This window comes from Notothenia rossii (assembly GCF_949606895.1).
Source record: "Notothenia rossii genome assembly, chromosome: 12".
NCBI lineage: Eukaryota > Metazoa > Chordata > Actinopteri > Perciformes > Nototheniidae > Notothenia > Notothenia rossii.
Window position 1 is genome coordinate 13,896,195 of NC_136911.1, and position 16,550 is coordinate 13,912,744.

Consider the following 16,550-nt stretch of genomic DNA (forward strand, 5'->3'; position numbering starts at 1 on the left):
TTTTTTTAACATGTTAAAAGGAAAAGTAATCATACAAATGGTAATACAATTTCATACATCTTACCAATCAAACACAGGGTAAATTCAACTTTAAATGTAGCCTACAATGAGCTCTTTTTATCAACTTGGCCTACTTTCATTAATTTCTCCATTGAAAAACTGGCTCAACTTACCCCAAGGCCCATGGTTCACTTTACCCCATAGCCACCATTTTAGAAAAAATAGCCTAGCGTTACAATTCAGAGTCATCTTTAGCTTAATGATTCACATGGTTTAATACGCTGCCAACACATCAACATATACATATGTGTTTAAACCTGGATACTTTTTTTTTGACATGACAGCCGATATAGCTGACATCTAGAAAATGTACTTCGACAAGCAAAAAACGTTTTTTTGTAAAAATGTTACTTACCAGACCACAATGAGTATCTCTCTTTCACAGGCAATGAGAAATGGGTGCAGCTTGCATAATTTCTGGTCACTTCATTACAACTATAAGGCGTTGCCTGGTTACAGGGGGTGGTTCAACTTACCCACTGGCTCAACTTACCCCCTTCTCCTACATATATAATAACAATAATAATAATAATAGTAGTAATAATAATAAGAAGAAACTCTGCCAAGCTCTGAAGAACAGAGAAGATATCAACAAGGACAGATTACTCCTCATTGTGGGGGACAGACCATGATGGAAAGGAAATATAATCCTCTTTATGTGAGATTTGGAGTCGTATTGGAATTTGTTGGTTTGCTGCTCTTACTGGTTTAACTGAAATAGAAATTAATTTCAATAGTTTCCATACACACAAACTGGAAGAGCAAGTTATGACTAAGTATGAATGAAATGTGTTTTTCCATAAGCAGTTGAGCCCTACTTTCACTTCTAGAATGGGGCAGTGAACAGATAGTCATGATTATGATCATCTTTTAGGATGCGACAGTTTGATTTCACTCTTTGACAGTTTTCCGCAACATTTGGAAGACTGTCTCTTGTAAAAATGTATATATTGAATTTAAACCTTTGTTTTAACTTCTTTGATTTTATCTTAAAAGCAGTTAGCACGAAATGAGCTCTCTACTTTTCTATGTTTTTTTTCATTCCATAACGCTTACAAATGCATATTTTACAGTCAAGCTTTATTCAAACCTACAGGACTTTATTTCTCCTAAAGTTTCAAGAGATACAAAAACTGTAGACTTCAAATTATGGGAAATGTTAAAGGCCCCCTAATATACTGTTTTTTATCAATATATTATATGTCTCAGATATATTCAAAACATGTCTCTGAAGTGTTTGGCTCGAAATACCAAACACATCATGCAGTGTAGCATCCCATAAACCCTTCTGTTTCAGCCCTGTTTAAAAAGTGCTGATTCTCTGTCTTTTACTTTATGAAGATAAGATTTGATTAGATGAGATCCAGGTGATAATGTGGGCGAGTGTTACGTTGTTTGGTTATTGGCTAATGGTTACACAAGCCAAAAAATCATGACATCATAAAGTGGCCAAAAACTGATCCACTCAGTTTCAGACAGAATTTTTTAGAATCTCTTTACACAGATGGGACACATGTTTGTGTTTAAAATATGAAAAAGTGGATTTTGCAGAATAAGTTACCTTTCATGGTGCGAAACACTAGGATATTGTTGAATTATATATCAATGAAAAGCTAGAACAATGTGTAGAACAAATATGATACAATCAAACAGTGTGGAATAAGATGATTTTAAAGCTATTCTATTAAAACAAAATTAAAATCTTATATTTCAAACGGGTTTTTGTCGTTTATGCCTATTTACTTTATTAATTATCAGAAAACTGATTTTCAACCCTATTCTGTCGTTGTGATTTATCTACTGTTATATTATGTCTACTGTATTGTGCTCCTCTTGATTCTTTGCACCCTATTTGAAATGCTGACCTTTGGTTTACTCATTTAACACTGTAAACTAGGATAACATTTAGAATGTGCAGCAGATATATGTAACATATATGCTGAATGTTATGAAACTCAGACAAATGCATTATTAAACATCTCTATTTTTATTAATCCTTTGACAATATAAATTACAATTCAAACGTTTAACTCTCCATTCCTCTTTACTAAAATGTCTTTACAAAAATATACTTCAATGATGCTCTGCACCTTCAGTGTACAATTTACTACCTGTTTATAAAACACACAATCTTATATAATAAGATGTAATATAATAATTTAACAAAATGACATGATAATTTACTTCGATGTACGAAGGCTTTTAAATATTAGTTATATCCTTCATATAGTAACTTCCGTATACAGCTCATGTGTCATGGCATCAGGTTCGGTTTGCTATGATCTTACTGTTCTTCTTCCTCCTTTCACTGCAGAGATGAATGAAAACACAATATTATTTTAGTTCAATATTCGGTAAGAGTACTTATTGAAGTTAGAGACAAATGAGTATACTCACTCCAGACATTTCATCCCTCTCTGAGTATGGATGCTTGAAGGGTTAGTACACACGAACCTTCCTCGGAGGTGGAATCTGTAAAAAAAATGAAGACTTCATCAAACACGAGACGCATGAATGCAGTTCACCAGAAAAACAGGTCCTTTCCAGGTTGTGTATTAACCTGTTAGTGTCTCTATACTCTACATATTGCAACAGTTACATATGGGGGTGAATCCTGCAGTACATAATGATTGATTTTGAGTCATCTAACTGGACAGAAAGAAAGCAAAATCAATGACCATGTTAACTGCAGTTTGAATGTAACATACATTGCTTTTCTGACAGAAGGATATGTTTAATGAAAAACAAGGAATACACAAGATATTCAAGATATAAGATATACCATTTAAAATGCCACTCTCCGGAGTGTTTGCCTGTTTATATGTTCCTAACATCTCCTTTTCTAAAAAATGTCAGACACCCAAACTTGTTTATCTTAGGTCCACTGCCACTATTTCTAAGTAGGGCCACAATGATTTGTCAATTAACTGATTATCAGATGAAATAAAAAATACTTTTTGGTCATAAAGCAAACAAGCCAACCAACTCAAGAAAGCAATTAAGTATGTTACGTTATTTGACACATCACCTTGGTATGTAGTATATTGTCATAGGGATAACTCAATTTAGAAACATGTCTACAGATGAATTAATAATAATAATTATAGTTTATTTAAGTGCAATTGCACCTTTTGTCCATAAAATTATTTTTGTAATATCCATGTGAGACTGTTGTCACTGACTTGCTCCCTGTTCTGCTGTTACTACTGAAGTGCAGAATTGACCTTTCGCAAAGCCACGCCCCTAAATGCCCGTTGTCCAATCATATTCGATCACGTGCGCGGCTCCCTGTGGAAGTCCGACAAGCTTAGCGTTCAAATTCATTGCGAAAATGGTGAAGCGTTGTGCTTATGGTCTTTGCAAATCGGATAGCAGATATCCCATAAGCTTAGAGGGAGGGGGAATGCCGCCAGTGGATAAAGAAATGCGGCAGGCCCCATGCCCAGCTGAATATGGCGAATATCAACAAACACAAATACGTTTGCTCCAAGGTAAATACGTGCTAACGTAGCTAGCTAGCTAGCAAAGATTACATTCACAAATTAACTAACTCATTTAATTAACTAATTTCACTAACTAACGTTAGCTAAAGTCACACGACTACAGCTTTAAGCTGTGTGCTTCTAGGTCGTTTTGACCATGTATATCACTTGATGCATAATAATGTCTGAACAGCTGAGCTCCGTTATTAGTCTACCTGTGGTCAAAGTACAAACAAGAAAGCCAACAGGCAATCATTCATTTATATTTTGCTTTAATCTTTGTAACATTTTGTTAATGGAAAGCCTACTGCCGACTTCCCTAATCCTGCTGCACAAGTGGGCACCCCGACCCCCACAAAGGAACAACAAGGTGGATGCAGAAAGCCACCAAGGAAACGGTAGTTAACTTTAGACAAACTACAACATTTAATGCCTCTTGTGATTGTATTGTTTTATTCCAAAATAATAATAATAATTCCGTCGAATTTGACATACAGCTCATGTGGTTTTTCACTCTTGCACTGCGACCTGTATGCAAGTGCCTCTATTAATGTTGTGCCTCCCTCTTTTCTAATGTTTATACTGTGGATATAACCCTCCATAGCGTATTGTAGCCCCTTTTGTCGGGACCTGGAGGATATTGCTGCGTTATTGCTCCAAAATGAGTCTGCTAAGGCGACTCCGACGTTACGGAGACCCTCCATTATGGCTTTGTTTAACGCATCTGGCTCTCAGCTTGTCGGACTAGCAACAGTAACCAAGGGGGGGCGTGGCTTTGCGAAAGGTCAATTGTAGTCTGAAAAGAGATTTAATCATTTACTCACATAATAGCGTTGATGTCACATGACCTGTTAATGGTCTGGACGGTGTAGCCGAGCAGCCGTTGGCATGGCAAACGACGACTGGTTAACCTCAGGCAGCAGATCGCTGCAAAAACATTGTGAACAAAAATACATTATAAACATTTTTCTAGTTAAATAATTTGCCTTTTAACCTTGATTTTGAACCTGTTCTTGAACCTGAAACATACAATGGTAAATCTGCCTGTTTCCAGAGCTTTAGGATTTGCAGGTACTTCATGTAACACAAGTTAAATAAATTACAGGACTTGTTTCCTTATCCTTTTATAAATGCATCTACGCGTGCCAAAGAGATGACACAAACAAAACTGCACATGTATTATCTGTAGCTTGATCTGTAGAACTCACCTGACTGTGTGCTGCCGATAAAGGTTGACAGGATGACCAGGGAGCACAGAGTTGCCAGGAAACATACTTTACTGCTTGGCATGGTTTCCTATAGTTGGAGTGCTTATTCGGGTAGTGCTTTTAGAGCCGGTGTAAAACGCATGGAGGAATCCAGTGAGACTGTGACTGAGTCTTCACGTCTCACTCCTTTTAACTCGTGTAGAGTAGGACGTGTCTAGGATTTTCCCGTGCTCGGCAGGATTGTGCAATGCCATGCCATTGTTAAGAATGTGGAAATGAGCCAGGAAACGGAGCAAGGTTAAATATTGAACAGAAGCCAGCATGAGTAAGCTAGATTGAAACTTGTAAAGACTTCTACAATGAGAGTTGTTAGCAGCCCTAGCTCCAAAAGTTGCATAATCGTAGTTTAGCTGGCATTACTCACAGCTAGTTTAATTAGGCCTCCTTGAAACTTCTACGTTTTATTAGGAAATTTACTGTATAATTGTAATGTAAATAATTATAATATAAAAGGAGCCTTTGCAAAAGTGATCATTGGATTTAATTAACCAAAAATAAATAAAAGAGTGGCATCTGAGAGAAAGATAACCTCAAGATAACTCTGACATTACTGTGGTGTTTATGGAAACACAATCTAGGGAAAATTCAGGGAGTCAACCTGTTAAGCCCCAAGCCTGTTTTTCAGGTTTCAGGCTCGAAAATGACATTCCCAGAACAAATGACTATATCTTCAATTCTAAAAGGAGAAAATTAATAATCTTTTTTTCTCAAAGCAATGATAAACCTGTGAGTTGGATGTAGAAAAGTCAGAATCAATACAGCATTTTTTTTATTTTAAAGTAAATTCAGATTGAACATAGTAAAAAAATGTAAATTATAGTGTCCATCCAAAAAAAAACATTACTTATAGTGAAAACCACCCTTGCATGATGGGATAGTAGACTAAAAGCTTTAGGAATCCAAACTATAACATATAATAAGTACCCTGTATCAAGATTGATGCAAAACAACTGACATTTGTCCTTTTTAGAGAGGTTTAGCAACAACAAAAAGACTTGTCAGTCATTTTACAGTCATTTGGGTGTATTTGCCATATCTCCGGAGCCCATCGGTCGATTTTGATGATTGACACCTGTTTTGAACCATTAGAGCCAAAAGAATAGCGACAAAGATCCTAAAATCCATCTAAACATTACCATTGGTGAATAGAGTGATGCACAGCCAGAATGCCCAAAACCGGAAGCTGGGCTATAGCTCTCACACACTATATAAAATCTCAGTTTCTAAAATGGAATGATGGATTATCAGTAATCATTTCAAAGTGACACAGACACATTCGATTAACCTTCAGCAGTGTTTTCATCGTTTTAATGCCATTGAACACAACTTTTTATCAGAAAACAGCAAAGACAAGCCGTATTTGCCGTTTTGGCTCCGTAAAGCACGTTGTGTGTTGTCTGGTTTTGCCTTCGCTGCCCATGGTTTTTCATGTATTACATTATATTTTTGGGATTTGCTGAGGGCCAATTCAAAATGGTCCGCGTGCCGCATTTGGCCCCCTTGCCGTAGTTTGGACACCCCTGGCCCATACTGTCTTTGAGATATTTTCCTTCAGTCAACAACATTACCAATTAACATTAATTGAACATCCACACAAAAAGTGGCTAAATGTATTTTAAGTGATGCATTTTTACAATGAGGGAGCCAGTTGGACGTGGGTGAACATGTTTTTATAGACAATTTATCCTAAACTTAATGATGACTATTCAAGCCGTTATCAGTCAACCTTAAAACATAACTACATTGTTTTTGTGTTTTAACCACACCGCAACCAGCTACATTTCCATGCATTTAGAGAACCATATTTTAGTGTTAAACACTTAGGGGCCTCTCTTACACCTCTCTCTTGCTAGTTTCAGATCAACTTTTTTGACTGACTCATTTGTAATTTACACGCTCAGTGCTTATGTTTGGTAAGTAGCCCATACAATTGAACTCAGCTTTTTGCCCATTGCTCTCTGGGTCTTAAAAAGAGTTTTTTTAAGCAGGATGGAAAGAAATGTTCTTGGTCCAGATTAAACTATACCATGGTACGCTTAGTTTCCAGCATTACATGACAAGGGGATCTCTAATTGACACTGTATGCATCACATAAACTCATTATAAATCTAACTGATGCTTCATTATTTCCAAGCAGTACCTTTTCTTGAGGCCTTGTATAGCAGGTTTTACAAAACAAAATTTGAATTGACAAATAATTATACCACCATAATGTTTATTGAGGAGCTGAAGTCATGTGACTATTACCATTACAAATATGTGATATTTCATCATAATACGAAGGGTTAGGGACGATCTTCATGAACTGTTATCAGAAGGAATTCAGACACTGCTCATGCTTTTGCTTAAATCTTATGTTTTGGCACCAAACAATACTTTTTTTGATACCTTACTTTGACAAATTAAAAACAGTTTGAGTGATAAATTAAACCAGTAAACGTTGTAGCAAAACTTCCTAAAAACTGTTTATGTAAAGTATATTTAAAAATAATTTTGCACAAATGCATTTAATTTGCTCTATAGTGCACCAAACTCTGTGTCATTTAATACTAAGTTACTGATATATATTGAATTAATCAATTACTATAAAAATCAACGCCTCATGTCTGAAGCATTTAAACAGTTTGTCCAATGTTCCCATTGAACTGGAAGCTTGTGTGCTATTGCTTCAGAATTAATTTTAAAAAAACTGGTACATAGATTTTGAAATCTATTTTTAAACCACAGCCACAGGAGCTAAAAATAGCATACTGTAATGTATGTGCTAAGAATAGAAACAGGTTATAACAGTTGGGATTTTCGAGGACTTTGAACTGTGTTTACAATGTTGACAATGTGAGCTGCTATTTCCCCGTTTCCTTATGAGGATTATAGTGTTGTAATGTGACAGCTGTAAAGCTTAACCTTAGTTCACCTCATTGGTTCATATAATCATTTTTGAAGTTTGCAATTAGCCTACAGCATGTATACAGATACAAAAAAAAGTCTATCAACCTTCTCAAGCAATTCATAATTATACTTGAATGAATTCCTGACTAGATCACATTTTGCAGCCTTAACGTTTTAATTCAACCTTATCTGTGTTTGTAGCAGCTTCAAAGTCAAAGTCAACTTTATTGTCAATCTTCTTTGTTTTAAATACAGATAGTGAGACAGAAATTATTTTTCTAACAATCCAGAGAGAATAAAAAAAAATAAAGATATATATATCGAGATATACATACATACAGTCCTGTGCACTCACAATGGGTGTGGGGGCTCCTGCTCTCTGAAGTTTGCACAATGACTGACATTCTGGAATTCCCGTTTACTGAAGGTCACATTACACGCAAGACAACACCAGTAAGAATAACTAATAAAGCATAAAAACTTTAGAGAACATTATAATAATTAATATTAATTAATACAAATAAAAAGAAATGCGCTTTCCCGAGTGCTCAAAGTGTGTTACATTACATATTACATATATCAGACATGTAATACATAAAATCTGTGGACAATACCCACAGGAGCACTTGTCCAAGGACACAACGGCATGTTGACTGCATGTCATTATGTCCTAATGTTCTCATTTGAACTGATTTTGCTAAATGTTACCTAGGGTATTTAAACTGCAGCCTTTCGGAACTAAAAATAGCAAATGTGCCTAAAATAGAAACAGCTCATGAAAGTTGGATTGTCCAGGAATGTGAATGTATGTTATCAATGCTGATGTAAGAGCTTTTTTACAATTCTTATCTATGACGTTTTCAATAAATTCAGGTTCAGATTACAGTGCTGTTATGCAACAGGTTAACATGCCCTCAGTTAACTGTATGGGTCCATGTTTCACAGTGAATCTATAACCTTCTCCAAAAAAAACGTCCTGTTAAGTATATATTCCTGACAAAATGACACAAGTAGTAGTAGCCCCAAGGTTTCTTTCAACAGTGGCTGCAACCTTATCTTTGTTGTGTTAGTGTAATGGCAATGAAAGCTATCAGCAGTGAATGTTTGAACAGTGAGTACATCATCTTGTTTGACCCTGTACTGTTTTTTCACACAAGATGACGTCAAGATAAACTTCATGCTTCATTTACTTTAAAAACAAGATTGAAAAAAATATATTAAAAGCTGCCCTAAACCTTTTTTTTTATCAACATAGGATTAAATGACTGTAGTAAAGTCGGAAGTAATAGTTCGTTTGGGAGGTAATAATTACAGTGTAACTGAAATGTGACCAGGCAAATGTTTAGCTTGGTTAGTGATTGACTTTGTGGGATTTCCACTCAACATTGTTGCTACACACAAATATACTTTCATATTTTCCCTTCTGTGTTTTATTTGTTGCTAAATCTGAAAACTTCACAGGGATGATTTATTAGGAGGTGCCAAATGAAACCCAAATCTTGCTAACTATCCTCCACTGTGGCTCCAGAATAACAGGTTATGACAACTGACTAAATACAGGGCGTTGTGAAAATGTTTGTCTATTTGTTTCCTATTTGGAAATGTAAAAGTATGATTTCTGTGTTTGCATCAACATTGAATCACATCTAGGGATCTTGGGGAGGAAACGTAACCTGCTAGATCCACACAAGTCAACATTTCTAAACAATAAAAAACAATGCAGTCACATGTTCAGAGAGTACCTGTTGTGTAACTTAATAGGAACTCACATAAGAAAAGAAACTTCAAACCATCCGTTCGAGATCACTATACCCAGCAGTGAATCCCACGGTTTCCCAAACAATACTCACCCAGCTAGACATTTTTGGGTCTAAAAACATTCTCATTTTCATTTCATTTCAAACCTTTATTTAACCAGATTGGTCCCATTGAGATCATAGATCTCGTTTTCAAGGGAGACCTGCAGCATATAGGTTCCACATGAAACATAAAACAATAAAGGACATCATACATTATATTTACAGGATACATTTACATAGTTATAGATATTTACAAGTGCCCATAGTATCAACAAGCATTGCATTTAGTCTAGCTTTAAAAACATGCAGAGGAATGAGATTGCTCAGTTTCAATTCTTGCTGAAGATTGTTCCAAGCAAGTGGAGCTGCACACATAAAAGCTGTCTTACCTAAGACAGTCCTTGCTCTTGGCACATCTAACAATAGTACATCATGCGATCTCAGACAATAGCTGCTTGCAACTCTCTGTGTTATCAGAGAGCAGATATAATACGGGAGTTTACCCAACAAAGCTTTATAAATAAACGTGTACCAATTAGGCTTGGGCGGTATGACGGTATTACGGTATACCAGGGTATTTCGAAATCCCGTCGGTATGATTTTTCAATACCGTGACGTCACAGACTGTGCGCCAAATCACAGATGCGTTTCATTCTATTACACTGACACAGAGTTTTGACAGGGACGACATTGGTTGTAATGCACAGCACGCGCCAGCAGAGGGCAGGGGAGGGCAGTCCGTCTTTCCCGCTCTCAGAGCTCAGCACAGAGCTGAGCTGAGCAAGATGGCGGCAGCATTTGCCGGCCCCGAACTCGGAGAACTAGTAAAAAAGAAAAATGCCTCTGCGCCTGTTTGGGACTATTTTGGGTTCACTCGTCGCCAGTGACTTCATCCAGCACAACGAGAGACAGAGGCACTTCTTTGGGAATGTTTAAGACGGGGTGAGTGAGTGTTGACATTTTTTAATCCTATGCAACTGGTTGATGGTTTTGTCGTCGAAGTCGGACGGTTTTAAAAACGAAAGCATTTACGTGCTAAACATTCACACGAGTAATCCAATGAATCAAATGGAAATAAGGTTTTTAACACATGCACGGAATAATATTGCCAAACTAGTTAGTGAATATAGCAAACTTTATTCAATAAGTCAAGTATTTACTCCCGGAAAATCTTTATGTATGATTGATGATATATTGTTAACTTAGCTCACAATGGAAACAACGTCGGACATCTACAAACGCGTCCTGTATCCGATCTCAAAATGTGCCATTTGCACAATGTGTCATGTATGCAGCCCTTGTTTTGCACTTTCGCGCACTTTGCGAGCGTCTACCGGCTCGGGCTGCATTTTACACCGAACATATAATATACCGTTCGAAACATCTATTTGCCGCCGAACGCCACCTCACTCAAGTCGACCCAAGTCATACCGTCATATACCGTATACCACGGTATGATGTCAGCAAGGTATGACGGTATGAAAAAAATGATACCGCCCAAGCCTAGTACCAATGACTGAGCCTCTTTACAGTAAGTGATGGCAAACCTGCCTTGGTACAGGGTACAGTGATGTGTAATTGCTTTACAATTTGTGACAAATCTAACTTGTTCAGGCAATAGGCAGGTTATATAGAGGGCATTCATATACAACAAATCACCATAGTCCAGCACAGGTAAAAAGGTCACAGTGACTAGCCTTTTTCTGGCCTCAAGCGAAAAACAGGACTCGTTTCTGAAAAAGAAACCTAGCCTAACCCTCAGGTTTTTAAGCAGGTTATTGACATGAAGTTTAAAAGTAAGACAATCATCAAGCCAGAGAATTCTGAGAATGTTACATTCATTGTTCTAGGAATGTTTTCAGCGGGAAGTTTTCTTTTGGTTCCCAGAACGTTATTCTGAAAGGTAGGATAACGTTCTCTAAAAACATTCTTAAAATGTTTGGTGATAACATTGTTAGAACATTATGCCCTCCTATTCTTAAAACGTTTTCAGCGGGAAGTTTTTGTTTGGTTCCCAGAATGTTCTTCTGAAAGGTAGGATAACGTTCTCTAAAAACATTCTTAAAATGTTTTTGATAACACACATGGATAGGAAACTAAATACATTTGCACACGTCACACCGCTTGCGTGAAGTGCGCTGCTCGGCTGCGCACCGCGTCTCAGCTGCTCCGTCCGTCTTGTGTTTTGTTTTTGGGCTAATTATTGTCTAACGTTATTTGTCTGTATGACACATCATTTTTGGGAGACCATGCTTTTGATCCTGTGGATTACTTTTGCTTTCTGCGGACCATGTCTGGCCATACAACTTTTCAAAATACACCTGAGCCACAACACGAACAGGTACGCTGAGGAGCCCCGGCCTCTACGATGCTACAGCCGCGAGGCTATGCTGGAGCTACAATGCGATCGGCCTCCTACGAATACACCAAGCCACCTGTATTCTTCGTTATTGGATGACATCCCTCGGGAGCTGCTTAGACACATCAGGAAAAAGGAGATTCAGCCGGCCACCACTTCCATCCATCATTCTCACAAACCTGCACTCATTGAGCAACAAAGTGGAAACACTAAGGATATACACAAGGTACTGTCATGAATTTCGTGAGGCCTCTTTACTATGTTTCACGGAAAGTTGGCTACAATCTACGATGCCTGAATCTCTCTTTGAAGTACCCGGATTCACCCTTGTTCGAGCAGACAGGGATGCGAACTCGGGGAAAACCAGAGGAGGCGGTATTTGTGTTATATTAATGATCTGTGTTGCCGATCATACTCAGTAAAATGTAAAACCTGTGATCCCAACGTAGAAATTCTCGGCATGACGTTAAGACCCTTCTATCTGCCTAGAGAATTTGGGTGTATTTTACTGTTTGTTGTTTACGTGCCTCCCAGCGGCAGAGCGTCACTGGCGGCCGGCTCAGTCGCTGACTGTGTTCACGAGCTGCAACTCAGCCACCCCGATGCACCGGCAATAGTGCTCGGGGACATGAACCAATGTCGCCTAGAGACTATGTTACCTGGGTTCCAACAGTATGTTAAGGATCACACAAGAAAAGACAATATCCTGGACAAATGTTTCGTAAATGTTAAAGGAGCCTATGTGACTAGATGTAGACCACCAATACTGAACTCTGATCATAATGTTGTAAATATGATACCAGTGTATAAGACCAAACTGAAGAGAAGTAAACCGGAAAAGAAAGTAATAAGGACATGGACAAATGAAAGTAGGAAACAGTTGAAAGCCTGTTTTGATTAGATGAAATAACTACTGTTACCAATGACTATATCAACTTCTGTGTAGAACTAGTTGTTCCCACTAAAGAAATACAAATCTATCCAAATAATAAATCGTATGTGACTAAGGACATTAAAACCGTTATAAATACCAGGAAAATAGCTTTCAAAAACAAAGACTATGGAGCACTTAAACAGACAGAGAAAGAACTGAAAGTCAAATTGAGGGAATCAAAACTGGCACACAGAGAGCTTTTGGAAAATGCTTTTAAAGCCAAAAACCCCAAAAAGGTATGGGACACCATGAAAACCATGGCAGGAATGTCATGCTCAGCTAAACCTATTGTGACGAACAATGAATTTTGTTTTGCTAACGAACTAAACACGTTCTTTACCCGTTTTGAGTCACTGGATAATTCTGCAAAGTGCACTGAAATGCTCGAAACCATAATACCTGCTTCCTCTGACAAAATTACCATCAGTGTCGAAGAGGTCAGAAAAACATTTCAGTGCACCAACACCAAGAAAGCGGCTGGGCCAGATGGGTGCAACGGTTTTCTGCTGAAAAACTTTGCTACTGAGCTGGCAACCCATCTTTCAGGCTTCTATTGACACGCACACCATCCCTCTGTCATGGAAAACTTCACACATCAAACCGCTGCCCAAAATTCCATGCCCAAAAGAACATAAGGACTACAGACCAATAGCCCTCACCTCAGTGATTATGAAATCACTAGAAAGAATTCTGCTCCGATTTCTTATCAGTACAACACAAGACAAACTGGATCCATACCAATTTGCCTATAAACAAGGGTGCGGTACGGAAGATCACTAAACATTTAGATAAACGCAACACCTATGCAAGAGCCCTCTTCCTAGACTTCTCATCAGCATTCAACACAATACAAGCAGACATCTTGGTGTCAAAAATTGCCAAAATGGAAGTAAATCCATACCTGATTTACTGCTATGCTGCTTTCCTCACTAGTAGAGAGCAACTTGTGAAGGTTAACAAAACCCTGTCATCTGCCATCACAACCAATGTAGGGGCCCCCCAGGGCTGCGTGAGTTCAGCTGTGCTCTTTACTCTCTACACTGATGATTGTCGTACCAACACACCAAATCAAGTCAACATTAAGTACTCCGATGATACTGCAATAATATCTATGCTCAGTAACACAGACAACCCTGAGCTGCACCAACAGGCTGTAAATCAGCTGGTTGAGTGGACTGATAACAATGCTCTTGAGATCAACACCAAGAAAACTGAGGAAATAATTTTTGGCTCACCATCTGACTCCCATAAAGTCCCCATTGTCATCCATACAGATGAAATCAAGCAGGGAGTTTCATATAAATACTTGGGTGTAATGATTGACCATCTGCTGTCATGGAAGGATCACATTGAATATCTGTGCAAAAGGACAAAACAAAGAATTTATTTTCTCTGCCGTCTTAGGTCTTTTAGGGCGAGCAGAGAAATTCTTCTGTTGTTCTTTAAATCTGTGATCATGTCTATTCTGCAGTACTGCAATACTACCTGGTACAAATGTTTGTCAGCAGCTTTAAAATCAAAACTGCTCCACCTGTTAAAAATCTGCTCAAAGATTGTTGGTCAACCCTGTCAGAGACTCTATGACTCAGCCTATCATAACAACCTAGTGAGGCTGTCCAACAACATCATCTCTGGCTCAAACCATGTTCTGAACAGTGAATATGAACTGCTACCATCTAATCGGAGATACAGGGTCCCGCGATTCAATAAAGTCAGACTGAAGCACTCCTTCGTGCATCAGTCAATCCTCACAGTAAATACAGAGCTAAATCCCAGATCAAATGCACGCTGAAGGCTCTTTGAGCATGTTTTCTCTCACTGATTGTGCTGCTTTGTTAAATGTTTGTTGTTTGTGTTTCATGTATTGTGTCTGGATAATTGTGTCTGTTGATGTTTGAGATGGAGCTGCTGTGACGCAAGTCAAATTCCAGACTTGATCTGATAAATAAAGTAATATCGTATCGTATCGTATATTGTGTCCAGTGGCGTTTCTATATGTACAAAAGTGGTGGGGCACATAAAACTTAGATGTCTATATATAAGCTTCTGCAGTGAGGTTCATGGCTGGTGACGCACTGGCACTGACTCTTCAGGTTTACAAATATAATATTTTGACCTAAATCAAAATATAATATTATTTTCAAAAGCTTTTTTTGTCTGATGCTTCGATTAATTTTAAACAGACAGTTCAACAAAAGGATACCCAAAAAATGTAATTTTATCATTTAAATATTGAATTGTTCTCTCTTAGTAAGATCCCATTTTCAATCAAATTGCGGTCTTACCTTGACTTGAAGATGAAGTCCATTTGGCTATCCTTCTGGACAAAAATCTCTATTACTTGTTTGTAAAAGTCCTCCTTATCTTCTTGTAGTTTCAAAAGTCTATCATAAATCTAATCGATAGATTTATGATTCGAAAATTATAAAAGTAGGGTAGACATGTGGATATTATCCGGCTGAACAAAACGTGCATTTATCTAACAGGTACGTTTCCCACAGATCTTATTTTGAGCTATTTTCTAAAATCCTATGAAGAAATCTCATTGCTATTTGTGGAGGGAACCCATGCGCAGCTTACTTCCTGGTTTTGGGACGCGTCTCTCTCCTCCTCTTCACACAACACACTTTTCGCTGCACACGTACTTACAGCCAATCAGCTCTGAATGATGTGAGATGACGTATGGTGGGGATGGAAGCTCTATGCCCCTATGGTCATAATTTCTTTCCCCACCACTTCCTTAGTGTGATTATAAGTGCATGTGGGCGGTTTTGGCGCAGTGGTTAGAGCGTTGGTCATCAGATTGGCGTTTGAGAACTCCAGTTTGAATCCCGCCTCTGCGTCAGGCCATTCTGTCCTTGGGCAAGACACTTTACCTGCATTTGCTCCTGTGGGTAATGTCCACAGTAATGACTCTTACATGTCTAATATGTGTAATATGTAATTGTAAAGCGCTTTGAACACCTGTAAAAGCGCTCTAATAAAAAATGTAATGCATTATTATTATTATTATTATTATTATGTGAGTGAATATTGGCATGCATAAATTCATTTGTATACGTCCTATTCATTGTCTCAATGCGCTCATACATCTTAAGAAAGTTATCACCAAAAATGTTAAGAATTTTTTTAGAGAACGTTATCCTACCTTTCAGGAGAACATTCTGGGAACCAAAATAAAACGTCCCGCTGAAAACGTTTTAAGAACAGTAGGGCATAATGTTCTAACAATGTTATCAAAAATATCTTAAGAAGGTTATCAAAAACATCTTAAGAAGGTTATCACCAAACATTTCAATAATGTTTTTAAAGACCGTTATCCTACCTTTCAGAGGAACATTCTGGGAACCAAAATAAAACATCCCGCTGAAAACATTCCTAGAACAACGAATGGTAACAAACATTTCTAGCTGGCAACTCACACATGCCACCGCAAACATGCAATATCTGCTAACATGCACGTATCATGAATTACGTGCATGTTTATTTTTTTCAAAAGGAAAATATGGTGGGATCAGATTTTTTTTAAAACATCCTTTTCAAACAAATGCAACAAGTTTGTTTTTTAAAGCGTTCTAGAAATAAATCTGACGTTGACCGCATGACCGTGTTAATATTTGCCATAACAGGAACATTTTATAAAAAAGAATAACATCCTGAAAACACTTTCTGTCATCTCAGGCCTCAATAACATCCTGAAAACATTTTCAGAATGTTTCTTGGAAAATGTTCTTCATTTGTTATCATGTAACATTGAGG

At 37.7% G+C, this 16,550-nt stretch overlaps 2 protein-coding genes across 9 annotated transcripts in view; both read right to left on the reverse strand.

Moving 5' to 3' along the window:
• map3k15 (mitogen-activated protein kinase kinase kinase 15) overlaps nucleotides 1–16,550 on the reverse strand; it is a 158,340-nt gene that overhangs the window by 91,397 nt on the left and 50,393 nt on the right. The window lies entirely within an intron of this gene.
• Nucleotides 2,027–4,986, reverse strand: LOC307026265 (C-C motif chemokine 20-like). The gene is made up of 4 exons (XM_079661538.1): nucleotides 4,751–4,986; nucleotides 4,367–4,469; nucleotides 2,458–2,532; nucleotides 2,027–2,368 (listed from the first exon to the last, which is right to left on the reverse strand). Exons 1-4 carry the CDS (start codon nucleotides 4,830–4,832, stop codon nucleotides 2,323–2,325), a joined length of 306 nt encoding a protein of 101 aa, XP_079517664.1. The 5' UTR covers nucleotides 4,833–4,986; the 3' UTR covers nucleotides 2,027–2,322.

Coding starts and splice junctions, on each gene's coding strand:
- LOC307026265 (XM_079661538.1), bottom strand. CDS start 4,832: ATGCCAAGCAGTAAAGTATGTTTCCTGGCAACTCTGTGCTCCCTGGTC. Junction 2,533..4,366: donor TGTGACATCAACGCTATTAT/GTGAGTAAATGA, acceptor TTTTTTTTACAG/ATTCCACCTCCGAGGAAGGT. Junction 2,369..2,457: donor AGAGGGATGAAATGTCTGGA/GTGAGTATACTC, acceptor TCATCTCTGCAG/TGAAAGGAGGAAGAAGAACA.